Source organism: Lissotriton helveticus, chromosome 7 (genome assembly GCF_964261635.1).
Source record: "Lissotriton helveticus chromosome 7, aLisHel1.1, whole genome shotgun sequence".
Taxonomy (NCBI): domain Eukaryota; kingdom Metazoa; phylum Chordata; class Amphibia; order Caudata; family Salamandridae; genus Lissotriton; species Lissotriton helveticus.
Window position 1 is genome coordinate 1,292,270,950 of NC_136068.1, and position 27,824 is coordinate 1,292,298,773.

Genomic DNA, 27,824 nt, shown 5'->3' on the forward strand with positions numbered 1-27,824 from the left:
GGTGCACCTTTCAACAGGTGGACTTGGTACAAGCAGGGACAGTGCACCCTTTTATAGTAAATGAGTTGCCCTCATGCTCCCACACTCCTAGGAATATTGTTGAATGCCTTCTGAAGATAGCATTGCTGCTACATGTGTGTCAGTGCAATTATTATTACAGAAGGGGCCGCACAAGTGTCTGCAGCACCTTCTATAACACCAGAGTCCCCTGATGGCGCATAAAGCCGGCACACACACCCATTGTTCCTCAGAGGCACTCTGTATAATAAGGCCCCGGGGATCTTATCTCCTAGGCTGTACCTTGCATGGACTCTTACTTCAGGGATCTCCTAGGCTCGAGCATTGCAATTGCGCCTCAGATGTCTTTGTCCCTTGCCTTGCACTGGCTCTAAAAACGGTGATCCATTTGGCTCTAGCCTAGCTCTGTCTCTCTCTCAGGAATCCCTTTGTTCCTATCTGTGTGCTGGCTCTTACACGAGAGATCTCTTGGATTGCACCACTGCAATGTCTGCTGCATCTGGGATCTCTAGACCTATAGCCTAGCCCAGGCTCTAGCACTAGGAATCTTTTTAATCCTAGCCTTTTGTGGATTTTGCATCTGGAATCCCTTTGGGTGTAACTTTCTAAAGACTCTGCTATCCAGGATCTTTTACAGCGTCATCTTATGTATTTTTGTGGCCCTTCACAAGACGTATTTATTACAACTTTTCTCCCAATTCAAGCGCGTTGGATGCAAAATAAGACTGGATTATTTATGCATTAAACTTTCATAACTTGTATCACACAAAAAGCCGCAGTATATATTGCCCAGGATTCTAACAATGTGTTAGATGACAGTGGGTGGAGAGCAACAGAATGAGCTGGAGGGGTAGGCAGAGGCAGGGAGAAAGTTTAACTTTAAGAAGTTTCCATCAGAAATCTGTGGCTTTGCCAATGTGACAGCTTCCAGTGTCCCCCACACTGCCAGACTCCTTTGCAGTGGTAAGGCTGTTAGATAAGGAGCGTCTATTGTTCTACTCCTTGCACAAAACATCTCTGTGGCTTTTGGTTGACATTGTGAAGTGCATGATTTTTTCAGTTCCTGATTCCTTTGTATCCTCTCTTTGCTCCACAGGGCAGGAGATAACTGTGGCTGTGACTCAAGCTCCACTGGTGATACACTGCCCTGTGTTGAGCCTGGGAAGCAGACAACCTGCTCAGGCCGTGGCGAGTGTATCTGTGGCAAATGTAAGTGTGTCTCGCACCAGTATGAAGGAGCATTCTGCCAGTTTGACAGCTTCCAATGCACCCGCACTGCTGGAGTCCTTTGTAATGGTAAGTCTGTTATTGCATGCCTTGTCTCTATTGAGGGAGCAGTCAGAGATGAGGTGTTGGCTGCATTGGGAGCACCAGGGCTGTATGATACACACATGCTTTGGGTGGCAGCTAGGGCATGGGGGGAATACTTGGACTGTAGGAAGGTGGGTTGGCAGGTACATGTAGGGATAGAGGACTATGTAGTAAAGTGGAGGACAGGGTCAATATATGGGCCCATGTCTGACTGGAAGGGGACTGTAAGGTGACGTGCAGAAATAGACACAGGTTGCTGGGAGGCACAAACGCATAAAACGTATGAGCAGTTAGAGGCAGATGTACAACAACTCATAGGTGAAGGGAGAAATGATGGTGATACAGAGACATTGAGGAGATGGGTGGCAAGATACTGATGTTGAGAAGAGGAACACATACATGGGCATAGAGATGGGGAGACGATTCAGTGATAAAGAAGAAAGAGATGGTTTGGAGGCATGGGTGGGGTGGGAAGAGAAAGAATATGGGGTCTCAATGAGGTGATTCCAAGACATAGGAAGGGTGAAGATTCACAGAGATGTGAGGAAACCAAGAGTTACAGAGAAGACATGAAGGTAAAAGATGGATTGTGTATAGACTGGCATGCTGGGATAACAGTGATAGATGGGAGACACAGAGGCGTAAAAGGTTTGTGCAGTGAGACAAAGGGATGGCGAGGAACACAGAGAGAGAGTAGTGCAGAGTGGTGGCAGGGAGACAGAGGTAAGGCAAACAGGGGGCGAAAGAGAGATTTTAAGGTAAACAGAGGGATTGTAAGCGGTATAAAGGGTGCGCAGAAAAAATGTAGCAACGATGGGGTGACTGAGGGAAGTCAGTGCAGTGGGGTTGCCTATTAACACAGGGCAGCAGTGATGGTAACAATGGGTCGAAAGAAGTCTGTCAGAAGACAGTGGACCAGAGAAAGGAGCTAGTGCAACACCCGGACCGGAAGGGTAGTCAGACTCTGTGTCACAGGCTGCTAAATGTGGAGCAGCTCTGATGGTGACACTGTACCCAACGAGGGCACTGAGAGACAGACATTCATCTGTACAGTAACCTGTTATCCTTTCCTGGCAGCTAGAGGACGTTGCTACCTTGGACAATGCGTCTGTGAGCAGGATTGGGAGGGTCCGGGATGTGAGTGTCCGAAGAGTAATGCTACATGCCTGGACAGAAATGGAGTAAGTACCACGATAGCTGACAGCGCTATCTCATATCCTCAAAATAGGCTATATATGTAAGGAGACCCCAATGGCAAACTTAGTCTGGTAGTCTAGGGTTGCAAATGCGACCATAATAGCTGTGAACCTCTGAGAATACCTACACATACTACACATAGAAATTACAAAGACATCCCTGTATATTGGAAGCTAAGAATAGGGTTTACATCCAGTAGGAGTTCAGAGGGACCGCTGTCTTTTGGGGATCCCTCCCATGGGCATGACTTGGATATCTTCAACTTGCCAATCATGGATATGGGCATACACTCATTGAGGTACAAAGGTTCATATCTGGGTATATGGAAAAAGGAGGTACAACAGTCACATAAAAGTAACTTAGAAGTCTTTATCTGTTTAAATCATGTAAAAGGGCATGCCCTCCTGGGAAATACAGAAGTGCTGTCTTCTCGGTTAATGTGGAAACAGGACATGCACATTTGGGAATAACACAGAATGATTGTTCATCAGAATTGGATGATATAATGTGAGAAATGCGTATTAACTGGGTCTTGAGTGCTGACAAACACACCTGTTATTCTCTCAATATGAATGGAACAGAGATGCTGATACACAACTCATTCTTCTTGCAGGGGCTCTGCAATGGGCGTGGTAAATGCTTCTGTGGACGGTGTCAGTGTGACAAAGACTTTCAATCCACAGATGCCACCTGTGAAATCAGTAACTCACTGGTAAGTGCTGAACCATCTTCAACCACCCCAAATTTCAGCTGGGTTGTTTGAAATTAGTCCTCTGCCAGATGTGACCTAGCCCATTGGGAAATGATGACCAATCCACCACTGACCGGGAGGTAGGTATTTAACATGTAACTGACTCCTGCCCACTCGTTTAACCTCTCACCACTTTTTTTTTTACAACAACTGCTACCACTCACATTCTCACCACCATTGCTATCATAATTGCTCTCCCTGTAGCACCAGCCAACCCATTACCACTTGAATACTACGTCAACACAACAAATCCACTGTCATCAACAACCCATCACCAAACCTGCCATCAACATAGCATTCAACCACTGCCACCAGCATCTCCTAGGCAATGGCACCAGTCACTTCCTGGCCACAACACCACTGTCATCAACCATCTCCTCACCCTGCCACTGCTGACATGTGCCTCACCTCTGCAGTCTGTTACTCTCCCACTCCCTTATTTCCCTGCAGAGCTTGCTGGGTGTCTGTGAGGACATCCGCACCTGCGTGCAGTGCCAGGCCTGGCAAACCGGAGAGAAGAAGGGCAAGAAGTGCGACGAGTGTGGCATCAAGATCGAAATGGTGGAAAAGCTGAAGAAAGGTACTGAGGGGAGTAAAGGATGAGAAGAAGAGGGAAAATGGTGCTGGCTGTGTGTCTTAACAGCTTGTGGATGATGGGCCTTCACCACCCGCAAGCATCAATTATCACCCCAGCCCAATTACCTGTAGCATTAAACTGTGGCACGAATTAACTTAGGCCTTTTTACAATGGGGGTTGAAAAGAATGACACATTTCTAGGCTCTGTAAACCATCTACAGGATGTTTGCTTAGCACGGTATGCTGTGGTCTCACAACCTGCACCCCACATGTGAGCCTCAGAAATGGTTATTTATCCATATCCAACTTGGTGTTACTCCTTTTCTCAACGTTAAAAGGATGAAAAGCTGTGATGTTAACCTGGAAAAACACGACTCATAGGAGTGTTGTTCTCCATTTTATTTGTCCCTGGAAAGTGTGAGTTGCTGCAAGGTTCTAAAAAAGCTGCCTCTGTCCTTATACAGTTTCCTGTAGATTAGTGTATATTCCTGCAGGGTCAAGAGAAGTGAGTGTCTGCTTGTAAATGTCCATGCGATTAATCTGTGTTCCTAGGAGGTGCCTAGGATGTGAGTCCTCTCCATGTACAGTTGACTGTAGACGAGTGTATGTTCCTGCAGGGCCGATAGAAGTGAGACTTCTCGTTGTATAGGACAATACAGATGAGTGTATGTTCCTGCAGGATCCTGGAAAATGAGTACCCTCTTTGTGCAGGTCCATGTAGATCATCGTGTGTGTTTCTGCAGGGTTCAGTGAAGCGAGCCATCTCCTTGTGCAGGTCCATGCAAATGAGCATGAGTTCCTGCAAGATTCAGAGAAGTGTGGTCCTCTTGTATGGGTCCATGCAGGGCAGTACATGCTCCTGCGTGGTTCGTAGAAGTGAAGTCCTGTCTTCATGCAAGTCCTGCACATACGTTTTGTTCCTGCAGGATGCTGGGGAGTGCTGAATCCCCTTGAGTCTTCAATCACAGAGTTATATCAATGGCATTCTTCATCCACTGGTTCAGTCTGCGTTGGTCTATGGCTGATTCTTCATGAAAGTCATTGTTGCATGTTCTCAATGACTGCTGAGGTATAACTGCCTTTTAAAACCCTGCAACTGCCCTCTCAGGAGTCTGACAGTACCAGCCCAGGCTGTGTAAGCTTGTGTGGTCCTTTGGTTGAACCCACCCTGTCCTTTTAACTGCAGATGTGTTTGATGTGCCCCTTGTATTTCCACCTTGTGATCCTCAATCCTGTACTCTACTCCTTCTTTCTATAGCGGAGCAGGTCAGTGAGCACTGCAACTTCCGGGATGAAGAAGATGACTGCATCTACCACTACACCGTGGAGGGGAACCCCAGCACCCCCGACAACCACACCATCCAGGTGCAGAAGAAGAAAGGTGGGTGCAGATCTTGGCCATGAGACTCAGAATTGGTGGACTCCCCCTTCCTTTCTCCTGCACAAGACACTCGTAGCACCACTATGCACGTCATCAACATCTCACTTTACGGCACCAGTGTCTCTTTAATCTGCATCTCGTCATTTGAGCTCTGTCTCTCCACTCCCCATCTTCTCACCTCACCTCAGCTCCGTCTCCTCTCTTGCCTTTGCAGAGTGCCCCGGGGGCGCCTTTCTCTGGCTCATCCCACTCTTGATCTTCCTGATGCTGCTTCTGGGGCTGCTCCTGCTGCTCTGCTGGCGGTACTGTGCGTGCTGCAAGGTAAGTGTCGCTCCCACAATGCACTGCCTGAACCCCTGCATAAATCCCAATGTAAAGTTCGCATATTTTGCATAAGCAACCGTTGTACCACCCTGAATTATTTTGTGTGCATTGCCCAAGGCCAGCAAGCCCAAGAAAGACCTGAAACAACTCTACCTAGTCTAGCAATGAAGGAAGTGTATACATCGGTCTTTTCAGACTCCGATAACTGGTGTCGAGTTTAACTCCCTTTCGAGGTACGGGAGAATAATAAGCTTTAAAGGGGCTATTAGATGATGTGTTACTGGAGCTTTGTTGGACATATTAAAGGACCGCTGGACACTTTAATAGGCACTGGAAGCTTTAAAGGGGCGTCCGAAGCTGTAAAGAGGTGTCTAATCTAAATAGCAGAGTATTGCAAGTTATTAAAGGCACTCTAAAGGAGAATTATAAACTTCAAGGGCGTTGGAACGTTTCTAGGTGCACTGGAAGCAATGTTAGAGCTTTGAAACTTCAAAGGGGTATAAGAAGCGGAGAAGGGCAATTTGGAGATGCAAAGAGGCATTGGAGGCGGTAAAGGTGGGTTTTGGATGTACAAAGCATCATTAGGGGCCAGATGTATCAAAGGGTGTTGCCCATTCCGTGTCTATGGGGAAATGTGTTCATACATTTTGGCCCTAGAAGCTTTAAAAGGGGCTTATAAACGTGTAATTGGCATAGGAGCTTTAAATGGGGATTATTAATGTGTAAAGGCTTTGGAAGTGGTAAAGGGGTACCAGACACATCAAAGGGGCAATAGAAGCGGTAAAGGGGCATTGGAAGAGGTAAAGGGGCATTGGAAGCGGTAAAGGGACATTGGAAGTAGTAAAGGGGTATTGGAAGCGGTAAAGGGGTATTGGAAGCGGTAAAGGGGCATTTGAAGCGGTAAAGGGGCACTGAAAGCAGTAAAGGGGCATTGGAAGTGGTAAAGGGGTATTGGAAGCGGTAAAGGGGCATTGGAAGCGGTAAAGGGGCACTGAAAGCAGTAAAGGGGCACTGAAGGTGTTAAAGGCACTGCGGTTCCTGAAGAACTGGGATTTCAAGTACCCAGCGGTGCCAGGGATACGCCCAAAGTCCTCTGGGTTCCCTTGCCTTGGTATACAGAGACACTGAATACTTCTAGGTGGCGTCAGAGATCACATTTATTAGCTGCAGCTAGTAGCAGAAATCCCAGTAATACAGCACGGTGTACAACTCAAGAAACTGCTCAATTTACTAAGTCGAGACATCCCTATATATATACACAAAAAGGAACATTTAAAATGCACGCCCCTGCACCAAAATTCAACCAATAGAAAATACATGACATCACACAGCATCATATAGTAAAGCTCATATTACAGTGTCCCATCCTACAAGTTAATTTTTAGGCATATCTAAGGCCCGAACAAACCCTTAATTGAAAGCGTAACCCATGAAATGAAGAAACAGTAAAGAAAAGTAATTTCAGATAATGTGCAAGATAACAGAAACGTAAAGAAACTTAAAAGTTAACAAATGTCTTGAATGGTGATTGGGAAAGTGGATAACGATCTTGCAGGGAAATTGGCTTGGCAGGGTCAATTCCAGGTGAAAAGCCAGCTTCTGAAATTAACTCCAGCGCACGAAGGAAACCTTAGTTAATGTACACATGACCCACAAAAGGTCAGATTGCTTTGCTCGCAGACTAACTTCTGAGGCCTACGTAAAAGGCAACACCAGATGGCAGTCACGACGCATGGCAAAAACCCATGTTTAGAAAAGAAAGTCGTGCACTTTAAAAGCACACAAAAACACAGAACCTCAGACCCTCCTTTTGCCATTACGTAGGCAATAGCCTAAACTCATGTCAATCTGAATCTAGGTCTATATCTATTCTCATCAGGTCATCAAGGTGTTGCTGTAACATCATCTTATTATCCTTCACTTCTCTCGGGACTGGTCTTCTCAAACAGATCGTAGCACAAAGACTACAAATGACGGGACCACACTGGATGCATAAACAACACGAGAAAAGGATAGCTAACGCCATACCAAGGAACATCAGAATCTTCCATCCCCATTTGGACAATAATTCCCATAACCATCCCATCAATGACCAGTCTCCTTCGTCCACATGAATAGACTCAGAGATCTTATGTAGTCTAGAGATGGCTTGGTACACTGTCGGGGCATTATCTGGTATGAAAACGCAGCAACTAGATCTAATCAATTTGCATACCCCACCTCTATCTGCAAGTATAATATCTAAAACAAAACGGTTCTGTAATGTCATAAGGCGATCCGCTTGAAGCTCAGCTGTAATATTGCTAAGGGCACCTGCAGTCTCATTTATAGTGGCCTCAACCACTCTCGTAAGCTGACGAATATTCCTACTATTAGTCATAGGACCCCAAAAGGGTAGGAAACCCTTAAAGAAGTCTCCAGCTTCTTTTGCGACAGTATCTTTCGCATCGATTACACCTCTACCATATCTTGTCTTATGGTAATCGGAAACAGCAGTGTATGTAGGGGGAAGCAAAAATGCCACGTAACATGTGCCGGAAAAATCAGATGGCAACCATGTGTATGCTCTATCATAACAGACAAAATACGTGCCTTTAGCTGGCACGAACGGAGGAGATTTCTGGGACGTATAAACGTATGTGTGAACACACACACTCTTACCAAGCTGAGCTCTCGGATTCTGACCATTACCTTGCAAACAAAGATGACCTCGGTGTGGTACAATCCAAATAGGAGGAGACCTTCGCTGCCTTTCTTTCTCCGTCAAGCTAACACTATATGTTGTCTTATTCCAACCGACATATGCTCGTACCTCATCTTTAGGGATAGCATTATACGCGTCAACATCTCTAATCATATCGACTATTCCCCGTATCGAAGCATTCTTGCTCACGTTATCGTTAACAGAACGCACTGGAGAGGCTTCGTTCGCATAGATAAACATCGATTGGAGTGCCCAAACTGACCCATTAGGTGAAAAAGGCAAAATCAAATATGGCATTCCCTTGTCTGTAGTATGTGGCATAAGACCACACACCCAACAATTCGTGGTATTTATGACTAGCTGATGCTGATGCAACATCTGTATAAACGAATTATTCACAAATTCTGATCTTCGTGTCTGTTCATGTTCAGGTAACGTATGAAACTCATGTGGAGAAACAGTAGAAAAAGAAAGAGTAGGTTGGGAGGTAGATGTAAGTGGCAATTGTGTGACATAGAAAATCCAACCCACACAAGCTAACGTAATATTCACAAGCATAAGGAAACACATTATTAAAAACATTTGCTACGAACCAATATACATATTCGGTTTTTAGAATCCACTTTCCTAACACATTTTTCAGACTCAAGAAACTCCATCCTCTAACGTGCTGCTCACGGAAATTTTTCTTCTTCACTTAAGTGTGCGCCAAGATCGCACTAACGACTCTGAACCACAGACCTTGTGTCAATACGTGGCTCACCCCTTAAGAACTTCCTACCGTGACCCTGCAGCTGAGTCCGGATGGTGACTCGAAAAAGGAAAAAGAAAAAAAAGTTTCTTGATCTGCCAAAGTGTAAATTCACTATCTAAAAACAAATATTCCAGTTTCACGTTTATTTGTCCATATGTACAGTCTTTCGCGGTCTTAGATTGTAGCATTCTTTATCAGGCACAGTCTGATCCTTAAAGAGGAGTTCCGGATTGGTGGTATCAATCTTTAGATGAGGAGGCACAGCAGCTTGCAGAACATCATCATCCTCGCGTTCTGACCGTGTCCATGTCAAATGAGCATCACTAAATGGAACAAATCTAGGGACTCGCTCACAATCTGTGTCAGCTATACCATCCCTCACCCACTGATCATACGGTAAAGGCAAAGGAACTTTTTTACAGTGGGTGGCATGCACCCAGCTCTTCCTGCCAGCTACTCTAACAGCAGTTCTAGTGACTAACAAGACCAACCGCGGTCCAGTCCGTTGAAAATTCCTGGTGAGGACGTAGTCTCCAGGTTTGATAGCGTGACCTGGATCTGCAGTAGCTGTCGGCAATGTATCATGAACCTGTTGGTGAAGGACACGCAATTTAGCAGTCAAGTCATGTAAGTAATCCACCAACATAGGGTACTCAATACTGCTGTATTCTTTAGGATGAGGCACACTCCAAACATTCGCAGGACGACCAAACACGATTTCATACGGACTAAGTCCCACTCGAGAATGCACAGTCGTCCTTGTTGACAAAAGAGCCAACGGCAAGGCATCCGGCCATGTAAGACCAGTGCTCGCTTGTACCTTAGCTAATTTCAGCTTTAGGGTACCATTGTAACATTCAACAAGTCCAGCAGACTGGGGGTGATTCGCTGCATGGACCTTTTGATTTATTCCCAATCCAGCACACACTTTCTTCATGATTTGACCCACAAATTCACTCCCATTGTCCGACCATACAATTCTCGGCAAACCATACCTAGGGAAGTACTCTCTCAGCAAAACCTTGGCTGTAGACAAGGCAGTATTATCTTTTAGGGGATAGGCCTCTATCCACCTGGAAAAGGCAGAAACAACCACAAGGACATACTTCAAATTATTGCATCTCTCCATGTGAATGTAGTCTAACTGTATCACTTCAAACGGATACGTTGGAGGAGCAAAATGACCAGCTGGAGTTGGAGTTCCCTTACCAGGATTATACTTTAGACAAATCATACAATGTTTCACCACGTTCTCTGCACATTTCGGAATTCCAGCATTCTGCCAAACTGGAGCCAACAACTTGCATATTCCCTTCGAACTTATGTGAGCCATTCCATGAGCCATTGTAACCACTGGGAGCACATACGCATCAGGCAACAACCATCGCTGGTGTTCTGACAACTCAACCCAACAACCTGTCGAATCCAACATACCCGTAGTTTCTCTCCAAACACTCACTTCTTTCACAGTCGCTTCAGCCTGAATCGTTTTCACACTTTCTATTGTGTCTTCACACATTCCACCAGCCATAACCCAATTAGCTGGGCCTGCAACATACATACGGCTCATCATGTCTTTCGCCGTTTCCTTCGCTACTTCATCTGCAAACGCATTCCCTCGACCAACATCGTCCACAACTTTCTTATGCGCACTACAATTCACAATTGCAATCTGCTTTGGGAGAGTGAGAGATTCCAAAAGTTCATTCACCAACTGCCCATGCTGTATTTTTGTCCCATGCAAAGTAAGGAACCCACGCTCTCTCCACAAACGCCCAAAACTATGGGCAACACCAAACGCATACTGGCTATCGGTGTAAACATTCACTCGCTTTCCTTCTGACAACACGCACGCTCTAGTCAGTGCAATCAACTCTGCTGCTTGGGCAGAATTCTGTGGTATGCGTGCTGTCTCAACAACTGTATGTAAAGTTGTAATAGCATACGCTGCAGTCGTTTCACCATTCGGAAGCTTAAAACACGAACCATCTACCCATAGGGTACCATCAACATCCGTAAGGGGAGTATCCCTTAGATCGACTCTAGCTTTCGTTTCTTCCTCTGTACGAAGAAAACAATCATGCTGTTCCTGAGGATCCGTCTCTGTAGAGATCGGTAACAACGTAGCTTGATTCAGCACATTACATCGTTTAATGTGAACATGACTAGCCAACAATGTCAACTCGTAACCTGACAGACGTGCACTAGTAAGGTGCTGTGTCTTAGTCCTGTTCAATAAGGTATCCACTGCATGTGGGGCCATCACAATCAATGTATTGTCCAATACCAAACCAGCAGACTGTCGAATAGAAACAGCCGCTGCAGCTGTAGCTCTCAGACAACTCGGCAACGCCTTAGCAACTGGGTCTAACGTTGCTGAAAAATACGCGCATGGACGCTGCTTGCCCCCAAATGGTTGTGTCAACACTGACAATGCACAACCTTCTCTCTTGTGCACGTACAACGTGAAAGGCTTACTATAGTCTGGAGTACCCAACACAGGAGCCGAACACAATGCATCGCGTAGTTCAGAAAAACTTTTCTGACATTCGTCAGACCAAGGAAGAGGATGCGGAGTATCTTTCAGAGTCAATGCCAACAGAGGTTTCACTAGCAAGGAAAATTGGGGATCCACTGTCTACAATATGATGTAATTCCTAAAAAGGCACGCACTTCTCTCTGTGTGTATGGTACATTCATTTGCGCAATCGCTTGAATTCGTTCTGGGGTCAATCTCCTTCCCTCCTTTGACAAGAGATGACCTAAGTAGGTCACTTCTTGGCGACAATATTGCAACTTTGAAGGTGACACTTTATGATGAAGGTCAGACAAATACCGCAACAAAGAAAGAGTAGCCTCTTTGCAAATCTTCAGCAGTAACAAACAAATCATCGACGTACTGAATAAGAGTAGCACCAACAGGTAACACAAAACCGTCAAGCTGAGTTTTCAACGCTTGACTATAGATGGAGGGACTTTCACAATAACCTTGGGGAGCTCTCTTAAACCGGAAGCTTCGGCCTCCTAATGAGAAGCCAAAAATATCCCTACTCTCCTCAGTAATAGGAATACTGAAGAAAGCATTCTTCAAATCGATGACAGACAACCAAGCTGCCGAAGCAGGAATCAAAGTCAACAAAGCAGTGATATCAGGTACCACAGGAAACTGTGGCACTACTATCTTATTGACCTCTCGAAGGTCGATCACAAACCTGTACACAGGTGGCTGAGAAGCATCAGTACGTTTAAGAACAGGCAAAACAGGACTGTTACACACATTACCTCTCGTTTCCTCAACTACACCCTTCTCAACCAGATCATAGACAATCGCTAAAAGAGCTCTCTCACCATCGCTCGAAATCTTGTATTGGGGAATACGAGGTAGCCTAGCATCTGACTTAAGGGTGACAACATAAGGTGGAATCTGCAAAAGACCAACATCATTTGGACCTGTAGCCCAAAGCGTATCAGGAAGCGAACGCAATTCCAGTGGCAAACAATCCTTAGACAAATACATTGGAGAAAAAACGTTCTTACCAAGGTTAAGTTATACTCCCGAAGGAGAGCAATGCAATGTCGCATACAATCTTTTCAGCAAGTCCAAACCCAACAGATTCTCACCACAACCAGTCGTTAAAATAAGTGGAGCTTCCAATTCACAAGGGCCAATGGTAAGGGACAAAGGACTAGAAACCGGATTACGAACTGGGGCGACTGAAAATCCTACTGAAACATTGGTCAAGCCAGACAAAGGTGCGCCAGGAAGTTTAGAGTGCATAATAGAACTCTTCATCGCACCAGTATCCAAAAGAAAAGGTTCTACCACACCTGATGTAATCACTTGAACATAAGGTCCACTCTGGTCTACTGGAACTGACACTACTCCCTCTCTTTGTCCTTGGCTGTCCTAGTTATCATTATAACCAGAACTCTCACCTTCGACATAGTAATCCTCAACATAATACTGGGCAGACTGACCACTCGGAACATTCTGTCTGTCAAAATAATTCGTAGAATTCTGTAGGGAAGAGGAACGCTCATTCTGAGGGATCACACCACGTCCCCTACCCCTAGGAGCTTGCTGAAAACTACCACGACCTCTCTGACCAGATACACCATTTGCACGCTGTAACAAAGCCAGGCAACTATTCTTGTAATGACCTTCCTCTCTGCAATAAGCACACTGATTAGGGCCAGGAAAGAATCGCTGAACATAAGGCTCAGGCTTCTGTAACAATCTCTGAAATTGTGGAGGTTGCTGGAATTGAGGCTGATTCTGACGAGGCGGATAAGCTTGCTGCAAAAGAACTTTCGTCTTTAACTCTTTAGTTTTCTTCTCCACTTTATCCTTCTCATCTTTATCCCTATTCTCGTAATATTGTGCAGTAGCCAATATCTGGGCCGACGAAGAGACAGCCCATGAACTCTCAGAGTCCTTTAACTTATTAGAAAGTTCGGGAAGCAAATTAAAGAGAAATTTATCCACAACCTTTGACCACCTTCCGTACTCATATCCTGACCACTATGATCAATAAACGTCTCTTCAAACCTAGTGAAGAAATCAGATACACTCTTGTCTCTCTTCTGCTTACATGCTGCTAACTTATCCCAATTTACTCGTAAAGCAGGCATCATCGTTTTCATCAGATTAATAATTCTACCTGGTAATTCTGAAACTAGAGGTTCAGGTTTAGCACCTCCCTCCTGTCTACCATCTGCGGCAACAATATTCGCCCAGGTATCACCTAATTCAGCAGCATGATTCTCATGACGAATCTTCGCTGACAAAGGTTGGGGGACTACATTACCCATAAACATATCGATGTCAGCTATATTCATAATACACGCTTCAACTGTCTGGGACAACTCCTTGTAATAACCAGCAGGATTCTTACGAGGGTCAGGTAAGGTCTGCTTAAGAGCCAAGACCTCTGCTCTCTTCCAAGGGACATGTACCCATATTCGCTGAAAATGCGGCAGAATAACTGGATTAGCGTTTGGGTCCCGTTCCTTCCAAATTGGGGGAACTTCTCTCATTGGATACTGTCTCGCTTTTCTTCTAACAGAAGAATCAGGTTCATACAATGTCTGAGGTGGAAGGCTAGATCTAAAAGCCAGTATTGTCTCTACGGCATCTGTAATATCAGATTCTACTATCATCCCTTTAGCAAAATCCGACTGAACATCAAGTAATTCCTGCGGGATCAAACCCAAATCATTATCTTCCCATTCCTGACGCAAAAACATACACATCACATTAAAAACATACCTTTGCTTAGGCGGCTCCCACTGAAAGAAAACATCCATAACCGCTGGCAAACTATACCTTGAGGCATTTATAATCCATTTACGAGCCAACAAATCCAACACAGCCCGTTCCTCAGAACCAGGAAGCTGACTACGACTCTGCTTACGCTCCGAAACAGGGGTCATATTCAGTGACCCAAACAATGGTGACAACAAATTAGAAACGGTTTCTGTCATTCGTTTTCGAACAGAAGGAGAAGAAGCAGACATAAGAACAGGAGAATAAGTATTTTGAGGCAAAGAAGGTGTAGGGACAAGAACAGTAGAAATCGAAGATGCAGAAGCAGAAGGCAAAGGAGTTTGAGGCAAAGCTGGTAGCAAGGCTGGCGACCCTAGAATGGGTTGCGCAGGAGGAGGCAAAACCATCTGTGGAGCACCGGGTGGCTGAACAACAGCAGGAGGTTGAACAACAAAGGGTGGAACAACCGGGGGTAATAGAGGCGCAGTAGCACCCTGCACATAGGGAGGTGGCAATCTCAGTAAATGAGAGATCAAAGGATCTTTTTCAAGGTCTTCAATCACTTTTGGAGGAGAAGACGGCAAGGCCGGATAACATTTATCTATGGCCATACAACGCTGTCTATCTAAAACTAAAACTTCACTCGCACGCTCTTCTCCATCTTCCTTAAACTGTCTAGCAGCTTGTAATACTGACATATTCTTATCTTTCCTATCTCTCTTTGCTTGTTTAATTTCTCTCTGTTTGGCTTCCTTACGCCAAAGGCGGAAAGAGTCAAACATTGCCGGCCGGGCTTTCTTCTTAAATAGCTTAACTTCTAGATTGTCTAAAATCTCTGTTTCAAAACTACCATGTGGGGGCCATTGCAAAACACCATCCTTTTTAGTGTAGTGGACCCATACTTCATTATAAGTAATGGGACCCACTCCGTGTTTAGAATAGAGCTCATAAGTCGGAGTTCCAACCGGAGGTATCGGACATGAATCCTCCAATCGGGAATCCCTGTTACTACCACAAGCAAACCAATTACCAAATTTACCAAGACCAGGCATCTTGCTCACTAGTCTGGTTTCAAACTTCAAAGGGAATCAAAAAATGATACACTCGTAAATATACAAGACCTTCGGCTTTGGGTACTGCAGCAACCAAATCAAAACCAAGGAACCAAACAAAGTCGTGGGAGCGACCCACTTATACTTAACCAAATATCTGTCACGTCACCAGATGACCGTCTATCGTCTCGCTTTACGAACATCAATCGGAGGGTCCAAGGCAAGGCGACAGTCAGGTAGGCAGTCCTTCGTAGCCGTTGGAAAGCGGGAAGCCTCGCAGAAAAGACCTTCGGTCCACGTCGACATGCAGTGGTCGATGAAGTGGGGGCCCTCCTCCAGAGTTTCCTCACGTGGCTCCTCGCAATCTTCGGGCTTGGACCGGTACCACTGAAGTCGCCCCACGAGGGCGCCAACTGAAGAACTGGGATTTCAAGTACCCAGCGGCGCCAGGGACACGCCCAAAGTCCTCTGGGTTCCCTTGCCTTGGTATACAGAGACACTGAATACTTCTAGGTGGCGTCAGAGATCAAATTTATTAGCTGCAGCTAGTAGCAGAAATCCCAGTAATACAGCACGGTGTACAACTCAAGAAACTGCTCAATTTACTAAGGCGAGACATCCCTATTTATACACAAAAAGGTACATTTAAAATGCAAGCCCCTGCACCAAAATTCAACCAATAGAAAATACATGACATCACACAGCATCATATAGTAAAGCTCATTTTACAGTGTCCCATCCTACAAGTTAATATTTAGGCATATCTAAATAATAATCTGGAAGGCCCGAACAAACCCTTAATTGAAAGCGTAACCCATGAAATGAAAAAACAGTAAAGAAAAGTAGTTTCAGATAATGTGCAAGATAACAAAAACGTAAAGAAACTTAAAAGTTAACAAATGTCTTGAATGGTGATTGGGAAAGTGGATAACGATCTTGCAGGGAAATTGGCTTGGCAGGGTCAATTCCAGGTGGAAAGCCAGCTTCTGAAATTAACTCCAGCGCACGAAGGAAACCTTAGTTAATGTACACATGACCCACAAAAGGTCAGACTGCTTTGCTCGCAGACTAACTTCTGAGGCCTACGTAAAAGGCAACACCAGATGGCAGTCACGACGCATGGCAAAAACCCATGTTTAGAAATGAAAGTCGTGCACTTTAAAAGCACGCAAAATCACAGAACCTCAATCCTTCAAAGAGCAGGTTCAGAACATTGGACGCTCTAGAGGCATTCAAGCTACTTTGAAAGCTTTAAAGTTGACTTTAGGCAGATACGTGGATGTTGCAAAGCTTAAAGGAGCATTACACGCTTCAAAACAGCATTGGGTATTTTTAAGGGGACAGTTGTAGCTTTTAAGGAGCACTAAAATAGTTCAAAGAGCATCTGGGACTTTTAAAGGAGAAATGGATACTTTAACAAATCATTATGCCCTCACAGCTACAGTAGAAGCCTAAAGGGGACATTAGAAGATTTATAGCAAGGAAAGCTACATTTGTGGTAAAATAAAAAACTACGTGAAGTCGTTTGACTGGTTAATTACATATCTGGCAATTCGCGCCCTTTCAGGTGACAAAATAGGATCTGCTGGTCTGTTGTTGTGAGTTCACCATAACTTTGTACTCAGTGCTCATAATATGAACACTGTTTCTGTTATTGAAACATTTTTATATGATTCGGAAAAGATCTAAAATAAAGAGTTTTTTGCATAAAAAATAAGAATAAAAAGTGATATATAAAAATCAACTATCTATGAAAAGTTAAGGAGTTGGCTAATGGAGACAGTCACTTAGGAGCGGAGGGTAAATTGCGCCCACTCACGTTTTGGACGTGTTCTTAACATCAGCTTTGATATTGCGACAACAGTGGGGGCAAAACATAAACAATAGCTGCTACTAATAACGTTTGCTGGTCTTATTCCCTGTTATATGCCAAACTGTGTCTATGAGGTGGAACAACCTACCCAATGGATTGTGTAATGTATGCCAGAGAGTTTTTGCACCTGTTGTGTACACCGAGGTCTAGATGTCCACACAAGTATTCAAGGTAGCAATAGTTGTACCTTTTCTGCTGACCGTCTTGAAATCCTTCGCAAGATGTTCTCCTGTCCTTGCTGGAGACACCAGAGTTGGTTTCTTGGTGAGTTTTGTATGGAAGGGGATCAGGCCTTGCCCCTGACTCAACACTTGGGCAGGTGCATTAATGTGACATTGGTGGACGATACCTGAAGGATGACAGAGTTGTGCAGGCTCAACAACATTGCCATTGTTCTACCTGCCCCACACAAAGACCCCAAATGGTCTGTAACTTAACACTCTCTGTGTGTGCCATCACTCCCATAAGAATGCCTTTGACAATGTTTTAATAATGTACTTTTTGTGTCTGCAGCACCTTTGCTTGAGACTGTTCCACACACTGCTCTTTCCATGAATGAAGTATTTGTGATGGGATAGTTCTGTGCTGTCCTGTACTGTGACCACTTACTGTGGTCTGTAGTGTGCTGCACAAACCTCAGTTATGTTGAGTGAGTGAATGAGAGATTGGTGTGGTGCAGTTAGATCTCGGCTTTGTTTTAATCACATATCTTTCTCTTCCTATTGCAGGCTTGTCTAGCCCTCCTGCCCTGCTGCAGACAAGGTAAATATTCCATCTCCAGCCCCTCATACTGGCCTGCAAGCTTTCCACCACTTCTGCTGACTTGCTTTCTCAATGCTTCTCAGGAGGAGATGCTGGCTGATAGCACCGGTTGAAATATGAATGGAGCCTCCTGGCTGCCAGTGGGATCCAATGGAACCCCTCGCTCCCTAGTTGTAGTGATGTTGCCCTCATGTTATCCAGTAGGATTCTTCATCCTGTGACTGAAACACTCCTGCTATCCCCTTTACTGGATAGGACCACTCCCTCCCTTGTGAAATTGCTCTTAAGACAAGCGTTACCCAATAGTACCACTGCGTGATTGTAATGGTCTTGCTTCTGGCATCACTCTATTGGACTCTTCGCCTTGTAAGTGAAGCAGTCGTGTTACCCAAAAGGGCCTGATTGCTAGTTATGGGGGCACCGGATGACAGGATTTTTACAATTTCTACAGATATTTTCCCACATAATTCCTCTTATTAAAGTTAAACCCAATGGAATGGGGGCCTTGATGTTTAATACATACATTTGCGACCTGCCATAAACATGTGGTTAATGTGTGCAAGGCGGCTACTGTGGAGAAGAGAAGTATGTTGCCTTGCAGAGGAGAGATTTGCATGCTCATCCTCGCCTTACGAGGGGGTTGGTTAGGTGCGTGGGACTGGGGAAAGGGGATTGGAGCTGGACTGCACTGCAGCCCAGTCACAAGTAATTTTTACCAGCCTGTTGATTTTCTGCCATTTTTAACTCGATGCACTTTTAGCCTCTCCAAACCACTTGAAGTGGTCATTTGCAATAAATATCAGATTTTTTTGTATTGACTACTTATAGACCATAAAATATGCCATTACGCAAAATAAAGTCTGGTGCGATTAAAAATCAATGTTGGCATTAAACTGGTAGTAGAATCATGTTGAAACGTTTTTAGACAACACAATGTCTCAGGGATTCCGGTAAGGCATTTCAAGCTTTTGGTGCTTGAACAGAGAGCCCCCATTCAAGATTTCCTGCATGAAGACATTTTAAATAGGGCTGGTGACTAGAATGTGAATTCTAATGAGGATAAGACTGGTGTCATTGACTACCTTATTTGTATGGCGCATGGCATAAACACTTAAGAACCGCAGTTAGCAATTGTCACAAAGTGACCTTAATAGCTAAATGTACCACCATTTTCAGGGGCACATTTGTAAATTTATCAGAAATTTGGGTAGACCAATGTAAAAATTAATGACAAGGTTACCACAGGTCATACAAATTCTGAGTCCACTGGTATTCTAGAATTATTAGATGGTAGTGGCATCAACTGTCCTAGGATTTTTTAATTTTAGATTCATTGGACCCTTCACATCTCTTGAGGAGGTTTTATTAATTTATTTCAATTATTGTTGCAGTTTTATATAGCACAATGACACTGAAATTGGTGTCAGAGCAGGTTACATAAAAACAGTTTCAATACATAAGCACTTTTAGGTTTGTTACATTACAGTTTCTAAGGTTGAGGTATACGATCAAGCAAGAAAAGCAGTCATTTCAAGAACTTACAATAACGTCAACAGTTTCCACCACTTCATTATATGTTACCATTTCAAGATAATTTAAGGTGGTAAATCGTCTTTCCTATAAGCACATGAAAGTTGGGAAGGCAAATTTAGGTATTGATCCACATCATAGCACAAGGCAAGATCGAGAGTGGGCTGAATCGGAGATAATACAAATTTCAATTCATTTGAGTTTGTTTAAGTTCTGTTCAGTGAGGACTAGGAAGGTATTTCGAATTGACTGGTGCTGGAAAGCTATGCTTAATCGACGGTGACCGTCCTGAAGCCTTCAGAAGCGGTCGCTCCCCTCGCAGCTCCCAGCACTGTTGCGGTATCTTAGCGCTCTGCACTGCCAGACTGCCTCACTCGCATTGCCATTGTGACCTGCTTGCCATTAATTTGTATCGTAGCGCTTTATTTGTTAAACGCGCATTAGTGTCTGTCTGCTGCTCGATTTAAATATTGATCGTAGCTCTATACTTTGAAAGCGCGCTTCTAACAGCATTGCATTGTGATTGGCTGCTTTAGGCTGAATAATTTACTCTGTGCATAGCGTTTATAGAAGGTTGGAATTTGTTTTGTGCATAGCATTCATTTTACCTTGTGCCCCAATCCAGTTTTGCTTTTGGCCTGCAGCCATTTTGTTGTTTGTTATTGTGCCTCCCTGCCCGGACCTCCACCCCGCTACCGCCTCCCAGCTGCTCCTCCCTCCCACTGATACTGTAGGATTTACTTGCCTGCTATTTCGCTGTGACCGTCCTGAAGCCTTCAGAAGCGGTCGCTCCCCTCGCAGCTCCCAGCACTGTTGCGGTATCTTAGCGCTCTGCACTGCCAGACTGCCTCACTCGCATTGCCATTGTGACCTGCTTGCCATTAATTTGTATTGTAGCGCTTTATTTGTTAAGCGCGCATTAGTGCCTGTCTGCTGCTCGATTTAAATATTGATCGTAGCGCTATACTTCGAAAGCGCGCTTCTAACAGCATTGCATTGTGATTGGCTGCCTTAGGCTGAATAATTTACTCTGTGCATAGCGTTTATAGAAGGTTGGAATTTGTTTTGTGCATAGCATTTATTTTACCTTGTGCCCCAATCCAGTTTCGCTTTTGGCCTGCAGCCATTTTGTTGTTTGTTATTGTCCCTCCCTGCCCGGACCTCCACCCCGCTACCGCCTCCCAGCTGCTCCTCCCTCCCACTGATACTGTAGGCTTTACTTGCCTGCTGTTTCGCTGTGATCGTCCTGAAGCCTTCAGAAGCGGTCGCTCCCCTCGCAGCTCCCAGCACTGTTGCGGTATCTTAGCGCTCTGCACTGCCAGACTGCCTCACTCGCATTGCCATTGTGACCTGCTTGCCATTAATTTGTATCGTAGCGCTTTATTTGTTAAACGCGCATTAGTGCCTGTCTGCTGCTCGATTTAAATATTGATCGTAGCGCTATACTTCGAAAGCGCGCTTCTAACAGCATTGCATTGTGATTGGCTGCCTTAGGCTGAATAATTTACTCTGTGCATAGCGTTTATAGAAGGTTGGAATTTGTTTTGTGCATAGCATTTATTTTATCTTGTGCCCCAATCCAGTTTCGCTTTTGGCCTGCAGCCATTTTGTTGTTTGTTATTGTGCCTCCCTGCCCGGACCTCCACCCCGCTACCGCCTCCCAACTGCTCCTCCCTCGCCCCTCCACTACCCACTTATGACAGATGCTTTTTCGCGCAGCGTTCACGCGCAGCGGACGCGCCCTATGCGCGTCGAAGGTGCGCCAAAGGTAAGCCCGTCTACGCCCGTCCACGCCTGGACCGCGCCCAGCACCAGACCCCCTGGCCCCCGCAAACCCCACTCCACACGCATCACGTACGACGCCGCTACCCTATCAGCACTAAACCCCGGCCGCCCACCTAACTGCTACCAAGATGCCCCAGGACACACCAATGGACCTTTCTCCTGCCAATCCTGCAAATTCGACTGCATCAAAACCCACACCAAATCCTCTAACTCCAAACATAATTCTGACTCTAACCACCTGAAGTGCATCCTGTTGAACACCCGCTCGGTTCACAGACACTCCATTGAACTCTGGAACCTACTCGACACTACTCTACCGGACGTCGCCTTCCTTACAGAAACCTGGATGAACGCCTCTTCATCACCCGACATCGCCATAGCCATCCCGGACGGCTACAAGATCATCCGAAAAGATCGCATCAACCAAACAGGAGGAGGCATCGCCATCGTCCATAAGAACACCATCCGCATCACAACCAGGTCCGAAGATAACCTCGCCAACGCCGAACACCTTCACTTTCAGATCCACACCAACCCCAAGACCACACTCAGAGGCACCCTCATCTACAGACCACCCGGACCTTGCACACAATTCAGTGAAGACATCACTGACTTCATCAGCCTACATGCCCTCACCTCCGAGAACTACATTCTACTAGGAGACCTCAACTTCCATCTGGAAAAGAAAAACGACAGCAACACCACCTCCCTTGTGGACAACCTGAACAATCTCGGACTCAAACAACTTGTTGACGCCCCCACCCACCTTGCCGGACACACGCTCGATCCTATCTTCACCTCCAGCAAGCACATCTCCTTCGATCACACCACAGCCCTCCACTGGTCGGACCACAGCTGCGTTCACTTCAGCTACAAAAAGACCACGACCCACAACCCCCCACATCCTATTCCTCGAAGAAACTGGAACAAAATCACCACCGAACAGCTCTTCACTTCACTCCACCAAAACCCCCCTTCCATATCATCGGACCCAAACCAAGCAGCCACCAACCTCACACAATGGATCACCCACAGCACCGACGAACTAGCACCCTTAAAGAACCATCCTCTCAAGCAAAGTAGCAAAAAAGCCCCCTGGTTCAACGATGACCTCAAGAAAACCAAGAAAAACTGTCGGACTCACGAAAAAGCCTGGAGAAAAAACCCAACCCCTGACAACCTGGCCACCCTCAAGAACGCCACCCGCAAAAACCACCAACTGATCCGTTCCACCAAGAAATCAGCATTCAAGGACCGACTTGACAACAATGCCCATAACAGCAAGGAACTATTCAACATCGTCAAAGAATTTACCAACCCCACAGCCGGCACCAACGACATCACTCCCTACCAAGAACTCTGCGACTCTCTATCTTCATTCTTCTACAACAAAATTGCCGATATACATAACAGCTTTGAAAAACAGTCCGAAGACCAGTCCTCCCCACCCACCTTCGAACCAAAACCACACTCCAACAACCTGTGCGCCTGGAACTCAATCACCACCGAAGACACCATCCGCCTTATGAACTCCATCCACTCAGGATCACCAACCGATCCATGCCCCCACCACATTTTCAACAAAGCAGATTCCATCATCGCACCCCATCTCCGAGATGTCATCAACTGTTCCTTCAACTCCGCTTCCTTCCCGGAAAGCTGGAAACATGCCGAACTCAGCGCCCTTCTGAAGAAACCCACAGCAGATCCCACTGAACTTAAGAACTACCGCCCCATCTCGCTCCTCCCATTCCCTGCCAAAGTCATTGAGAAAGCCGTCAACAATCAACTCGCCGCCTTCCTCGAAGCCAACAAATCCCTCGACCCCTCACAGTCCGGCTTCCGAGCCAAACACAGCACCGAAACCGCCCTCATCGCAGCAACAGATGACATTCGAACACTACTGGACAACGGAGAAACAGTTGCCCTCATCCTACTCGACCTATCCGCAGCCTTTGACACAGTCTGTCATAGCACCCTCATACAATGCCTCAGCAACATAGGAATACAAGAGAAAGCACTGGACTGGATCATCTCGTTCCTCGCCGGAAGAACCCAGAGAGTCCGCCTTCCCCCTTTTAGATCTGAGGCCACCGAAGTCATCTGCGGCGTACCACAAGGATCATCACTCAGTCCCACCCTCTTCAACGTATACATGAGTCCCCTCGCATCCATAGCACGCCAACACAACCTCAACATTATCTCCTACGCAGACGACACTCAGCTGATCCTATCCCTCACCAAAGACCCAAACACCGCCAAAACCAACCTACACGAAGGGATGAAAGACGTAGCTGAATGGATGAAGAACAGCCGCCTAAAACTGAACTCGGATAAAATGGAAGTCCTCATCTTAGGATCATCCCCCTCTGCCTGGGACGACTCTTGGTGGCCACCAGCCCTGGGCACCGCACCAAGACCTACGGATCACGCACGTAACCTGGGATTCATCCTGGACTCCTCCCTCTCTATGAACAGACAAGCCAACGCCGTCTCATCATCTTGCTTCAACATCCTCCGCATGCTCAAAAAAATCTTCCGTTGGATCCCCACAGAAACAAGAAAAACGGTCACCCACGCACTGGTCACCAGCCGACTGGACTACGGAAACACCCTCTATGCCGGAACCACAGCCAAACTACAGAAAAAACTACAACGAATCCAAAACGCCTCAGCCAGACTCATACTGGACATTCTTCGGCGAGCTCACATTTCTGACCACCTCAAAGACCTCCATTGGCTCCCCGTCAACAAGAGAATAACGTTCCGCCTCCTCTCCCACGCTCACAAAGCCCTCTACGACCAAGGACCCGATTGCCTCAACACGCGACTGTCCTTCTATTCCCCCTCCCGCCAACTACGTTCGTCCAATCAAGCCCTCGCCGCTATTCCGTGCATCTATAAATCCACCATGGGGAGAAGATCCTTCTCCTACCTAGCGGCCAAAACCTGGAATTCTCTCCCTACCCACCTCCGCCTCACACAAAACCACCTCGCCTTCAGAAAGCAACTAAAAACTTGGTTATTCGACAAGTAAAGCACCCTCCCTCCCTCAAGCGCCTTGAGACCCTCTGGGTGAGTAGTGCGCTATACAAATCTCTGAACTTGAACTTAATCAAATCCCACACCAAGATTCTTGACTACCTCAGTTAGACCTGAACCAACCAACAAGTCAACCGACCAATGATCCAGTGCCCGGATCTATCTTTCAAAATCAATGCACTAATGCCATCAACATTTAGGTCATCAACAGTTTAAACAGCATAGTATCCATGCTCTGCAGGCCGAAAGCGTGGCTAAGGTTATTAGATTCAGGCAAATACTGCAACTGGACGGTGACTGGCTTTTTCAGTTACTTGGGTGAGTAGCCGAGATGAGAAACCAGGAAGTAGTTTGTTACCTGGAGGCAGTTCATGATTGGTTTCCATACAGTGGGGTACCCAAAGCAGCCACCAATGAGACACTTCCCAGTTTAAGGGGAGAGTTAGTAAGCTGCTGAATCGAAATAGAAATTGGCTTGAGCACCTTTCTCAGTTGGGTCCCAGTGTCACATATCAGGATTTTCTGCGTCTGAGCTATCCGCTATGAATATCTGTGTCTGCTGTAGAGATGCAGCCACAAAGAGATGAAAGTGGAGCAGTAGTTTGCTTTGAATGTTATCTATGTGTAATGTTACTCTGTACTTCACTCCCAGCCAACCACTCCTGCAGAACAATAACCTTAGGTTCGACTTACCTATCATGGTGAGCCAAGGAAGGATAGGAGCCATTTGTTTTCGAGAGTTCATAGGAAGACTTGGTTCCTATTGGGATTCCGTGGGCTCGTATTGGCAGTGGCAACCCACATCAGTTGGAAGGCTGCCCAAAGGGAGCCCAGTGGTTTCTCAGGGATCTTCACCATATCTCATTTTCTAGACTTCAGCATATCAGACAGTTAGGAAGGTGAATGTCTTTGCGAGATATTTTTGCATCATGCATCTATTTTGTGAAGGGACCGTAATCAAGGACGTGTCCACTGTAAACATTCTTGGACGATAAATGGAAATAGTCACAGAGAGATTATGAGACTTTAGTTGTATTGCTCAAGGCTCTGCAATCCCTCAAAAGGTAAACCCATATTAAGACATTCAAAAAGCCATCTTCTCGGGTTACTCTCAAAATAGAAGATTTCCTTCTGGGATATGCTGGTCTCACTGAAGGAACACAAACACAAGCAGCTGAAGTTCTTCTGGGGGAGCCGTTCCCACAAGATTATTGGATGCTAAGCCTCTTACAAGGTGTCTCGCTATGCCCTCAAGTCAAGGCCCACCATCTTATTTTGGGTATTTTTTCCAAACTTTTGAGGACTAACCCAAATTCAGCAAGTAAATGGCAGAATAATGCAAAGCATGCCTAAGAAATTTGATAAGGTGTGGGGACCATGGAAACAAGCCATGGACAGCATGTCCTAAGTAAGAGGTGTGGTCAGGGACACAGGGCGAGCTCTAAGCCACATAGATAGGACTGTATACAATGGGTCCCCAGAATGCCTATTCTTACAAATGCACTCTCTACAGTTAGATTGGTGCCTGGGTGAGATATACTGTCCTATGACATGTAATAAAGCCTCAGGTTTTGTTGTGCTTGTTGTGGCAGGGTGGCGCTTTCCACCCAGTTGGAAGAAAATTTATTAAAAAGATTTTTAAAAAGCGCCTGCTAGGACTCTCTCACAAATAAGCTTGTTTGATGAACTCCCATGTCATATGACAAGAGAGCTCTAGATGCCAGGGTTTTGTGAAAGGAGTCTCTTGCATTCCCAAAGCCCCTCTTGTGTTGCCATGTTGCACAATAAGTGCACTACATGGCCTGAAATGTACTCTTGCTCTAGCATTGATGAATAATGCCACTCTGATGGCAGTGTGTTCTGAAAGGACAGCTCTTGCTGCCAACTTTGCCCAATTAGATTGATTTTGTGACCGGCACTGAAAATAGGCCTTGTGGCCTCTGGTGACATTCCAGTGATTTAATTTAGACCCCTGGCACAGTCCTCAACATATTTACTTTATTTTGGTTAAATAAAACAATAAAAGGTACAATATAAACATTTAAAATGGTAATGTAGTAAAACTTACAATTTCATTGTGCAGCACTATTTCTAAGTAAAACTTTGTTGTGAGGGGAATTTCGTTCCAACAATGCAATACTCATCTTTCCTTTTTTAAGATTAAAATTATTATAAAAAGGATAAAAGAAATACAAATAAAACATCCCGAAAATTAATATGATTTACAAGAAAGACAAGTGGACACCCAGATAAAAGGTTACAAAACCAGTCATAAAAACAATTGGGGCAGTACATTAAGTATACATGAAGGTGCTTTTTTAGGTCTCGGCTAGAAGCGAGCGAAGCTCGCTCTCGCCAGAGACCTTATTGTTAACGGCTCAGCTTCCCAGGAGGACAGCACTGGCCGCGCGCGCCCATTTGTTAAGGCCACGCGCACGAGAACGCGCTCGCGGCCAGGTGCTGTCCTCCTCGAAAGCTGCCTCCCTTCCCCGTGCAGGGCGGGCCGCCGCGCTGCCTGCGGCGACCCGGAAGCATTGCCGGCCAAACCGGAAGTAGGTGCTGTCCTGCACGGGTCCTCCGCCTCCTTACATTTGAAGGGCGACTTTGGGTGAGGGGGACCGCGGAGGATTTCGAAGCGGCTAGCGGCTGCCTCCTGAGACCACCGCCGGCCATACCCCAGGTACGGTGCGCGTCGCTGTCCTTCTGTCCGGCTCCCCTCTCCCCAAAAGTCCTGTAGCAGTTGATAGGGGTGGGGGTTCTTTTTCCGGGTACAGTGCCCCCGCCTGCCCAGTGCCCCAGGCACAGGTGCGTAGGCAGTGTGCTGAGTATATTAGTGGCTAATGGACCATTCAAGCGCAATAGCCTGGGCCGGCAAGTAGCCGCGGTTAACAATGCATAGATGTTAAAGACAATTTATGGAGGTGGTTTGGGGTTTATTCTCCCAGAGAGAGGATGTTTACGAAAGGTGCTGGCATTTCATATCACTTTGAACCAGTGCAACTGTGTAAAACTAGGCTTTGCATTGCATTTGTTCGTGGTTGGTGGTGAAATATTTATTAGGTAAGGTCTCTCAAGTTTTTTTTCCTGACACATAGTTGCGAACTGGGGTTTTACGGTGCATTGCCAGCAACAGGATTCTCAAATAATTTTATCTGCAGCTCCGTGAGTCTCCAAAGAGGAACTTATCATTTTCTTTAAATACACTATTTGAAGGTCGCCAAATGCTTTAGAATGTGCAGAAGCGCTGTGTGTGGTGGTTGTACTTGTTGCTGCTGACAGGAGGTGGCTGACTGATTTTAGAATTATGTAAATTGGACATCTGAGATGTAACAGAGAACCTGCTCATTTACAGAACAATGCTCATCGCCTGGACTGGAGGATGAATAACGTCATTAAGTAAGGATTTAGTGCAGTGAGATCGGTAAAGTTATGGACCAGGCTCCTGACATATGAGGGGCTAGCGGAGTCAGTCAGTGTATTGAATATCAAAGTACACT

At 45.7% G+C, this 27,824-nt stretch overlaps 1 protein-coding gene across 1 annotated transcript in view; it reads left to right on the forward strand.

Moving 5' to 3' along the window:
* Positions 1-27,824, forward strand: part of ITGB4 (integrin subunit beta 4) — a 293,817-nt gene that overhangs the window by 134,228 nt on the left and 131,765 nt on the right. The window contains exons 13-19 of the mRNA XM_078654540.1: positions 1,115-1,314; positions 2,407-2,510; positions 3,140-3,238; positions 3,728-3,857; positions 5,113-5,235; positions 5,450-5,556; positions 17,937-17,970. Of these exons, the coding sequence (XP_078510666.1) occupies positions 1,115-1,314; positions 2,407-2,510; positions 3,140-3,238; positions 3,728-3,857; positions 5,113-5,235; positions 5,450-5,556; positions 17,937-17,970 (797 nt within the window). The remainder of the gene's footprint in view (positions 1-1,114; positions 1,315-2,406; positions 2,511-3,139; positions 3,239-3,727; positions 3,858-5,112; positions 5,236-5,449; positions 5,557-17,936; positions 17,971-27,824) is intronic.